Here is a 1,897-nt window from a genome sequence, read left to right as displayed (position 1 = left end):
ATTATTTAAATTTAATTTAAAAAAGAGACAAACTTAATGCAAATAAACCAATAGTTTAAAATCATTTAATTTGTGTTGAAGGGGGAATGGGTCACCACTTTCTTCATCCAATCTAAAAGAGTAATTGCTTTATCATGTTCTTAACCGTTTTATATAATCATAATTCAGTTCGGTATTGCCAATGACAACGACAACATCTAAAATATATATTTTTTTTTTTTAAAACCAAAGGTGGTGATGCCAATGACAATGACGTCACCGATATTTACTGTTCAAAACAAGTCATTTACATACATAATTTTTAAAGTGAGTTATTTTCGTAAATAATGTAAAATTTTGGTTTATTTCTGAAAAAAACCCGAATCTCTCCTAATTTCTGTCTTATATGTGCTGCTTTGTCTCTGCTCTCTTGACTCAGCTTCAATGAAGACAAAACATTAAAGCCCCTTCATAATAAGCTTGTTACATAAATTTCGAAAAAACTAATTTTTATGAATGATAAAATGAGCATAAAAAATACATTAGTTCCTAAAAGAAGTAACATCCCTTCTGTTATAAATACGTGGCTGTGATGTGAAATTGATCAATTTTGTATCAAACGAGCCAAAAAAAAAAATCATTGTATTAAAGCTAACTTCGGCAAAAGCTTCAGTGATAAAGAAATTATAATCATACCATAAGTTCACTTACCTAAGATGCCGCTATCTATGTATAATAGTATTATATGTATGTATGTATGTAAGCTAGAGGGCAAGGCAAGAAGCAAAAATAGTTTCAAAGCTAGAGATCAACCTTATGCTTGCACTTCTGTTCTTGAATTGCCTGGCTGGTGATGTTAACTGTCACCGTACAATTCATCATTACCGTAACATGCTTTTTTATAATGTTTAACATATTCACCCTTCCTCCAATTCTCGAGTAACTGATCATGGTCAACGTCCCGGAAGTGAGATCCGCAGTCAGATTTGGACTGGCCAACACCCGATCCGTTATAATATCAACGGTGATATTCATCTGTATGGTCCGATGGGCCTTTGCGGTGCCCCCAGGGCCTCGAGCATCCCCGACTTCGGTGCCGTAGTAATAAAGAGTAGTGGTGGTGTTCCTATACTTGAAAGACGCTATGTTAGGATTTTTGACGGAGACGTTGGCTATTAATGATATGTTGGCCCCAGTTGTAGGGATGGAAGCATTGATTAGGTCCAGATTTGTAAGTGAGACGGCATTCAATTTGATGATCGGATCCTTGACTCGAAACACTGTGAAAATTAAGACAATAATGACCACGGCTAAGATGATGAACAAAGCAGCGATGCAAGCGCAACATCGGATGAGTTTCTTGCGTCTGACTTTTTTGAGTTGCAAAGCAGCCTCTCCGTCATCACTGGTTGGAGCGTCAGCAGCCGGCGCTAGAGGCCTTACTTGGTCCCTTTCCACCATGGCTACAGCTTGGGGAAGGAAAATGATGGAATGATTTGTTGTGGAGATTTGGAGGGATCTGATTTGGGGTTTTATAATATTTTAGTAAAGTTTGTATGTGTTTCTACCAAAGTTTTCATTTTCAAGCTGCTCTATGTTGACTTGGAGCTCTTTTTTCTTTGGCAATCAAGTTAAAGAGCAGAAACGGCAAAATGTTACTACCACCAAACACTTGAATCACGTTTGGAATTCAATCGATATAATCAAATTTTACTCTAGATTAAAATTTTATTAAAATAACAAGTTTCAACCCTCCATATGATACCAATTAAAATTATTTTTATAAAAAAATTAAAAAGTGAGATTTTCTTTTTTCAGATCATAATTATGTGTACAACAACTACAAATCAAATTTTAATGTATTTCAACATTTAGCAATATATATATATATATAAATAAGCTGTTTGATTAAAAACGT

At 34.7% G+C, this 1,897-nt stretch overlaps 1 protein-coding gene across 1 annotated transcript; it reads right to left on the bottom strand.

Moving 5' to 3' along the window:
* Positions 1 to 521: 521 nt before the first annotated feature.
* Positions 522 to 1,622, bottom strand: LOC107911496 (uncharacterized). Its single transcript, XM_016839325.2, has one exon. It carries the CDS (start codon positions 1,438 to 1,440, stop codon positions 781 to 783), a length of 660 nt encoding a protein of 219 aa, XP_016694814.1. The 5' UTR covers positions 1,441 to 1,622; the 3' UTR covers positions 522 to 780.
* Positions 1,623 to 1,897: the final 275 nt, after the last annotated feature.

Source organism: Gossypium hirsutum, chromosome D11 (assembly GCF_007990345.1).
Source record: "Gossypium hirsutum isolate 1008001.06 chromosome D11, Gossypium_hirsutum_v2.1, whole genome shotgun sequence".
NCBI lineage: Eukaryota > Viridiplantae > Streptophyta > Magnoliopsida > Malvales > Malvaceae > Gossypium > Gossypium hirsutum.
This window is presented reverse-complemented; position numbering and strand designations above follow the sequence as displayed.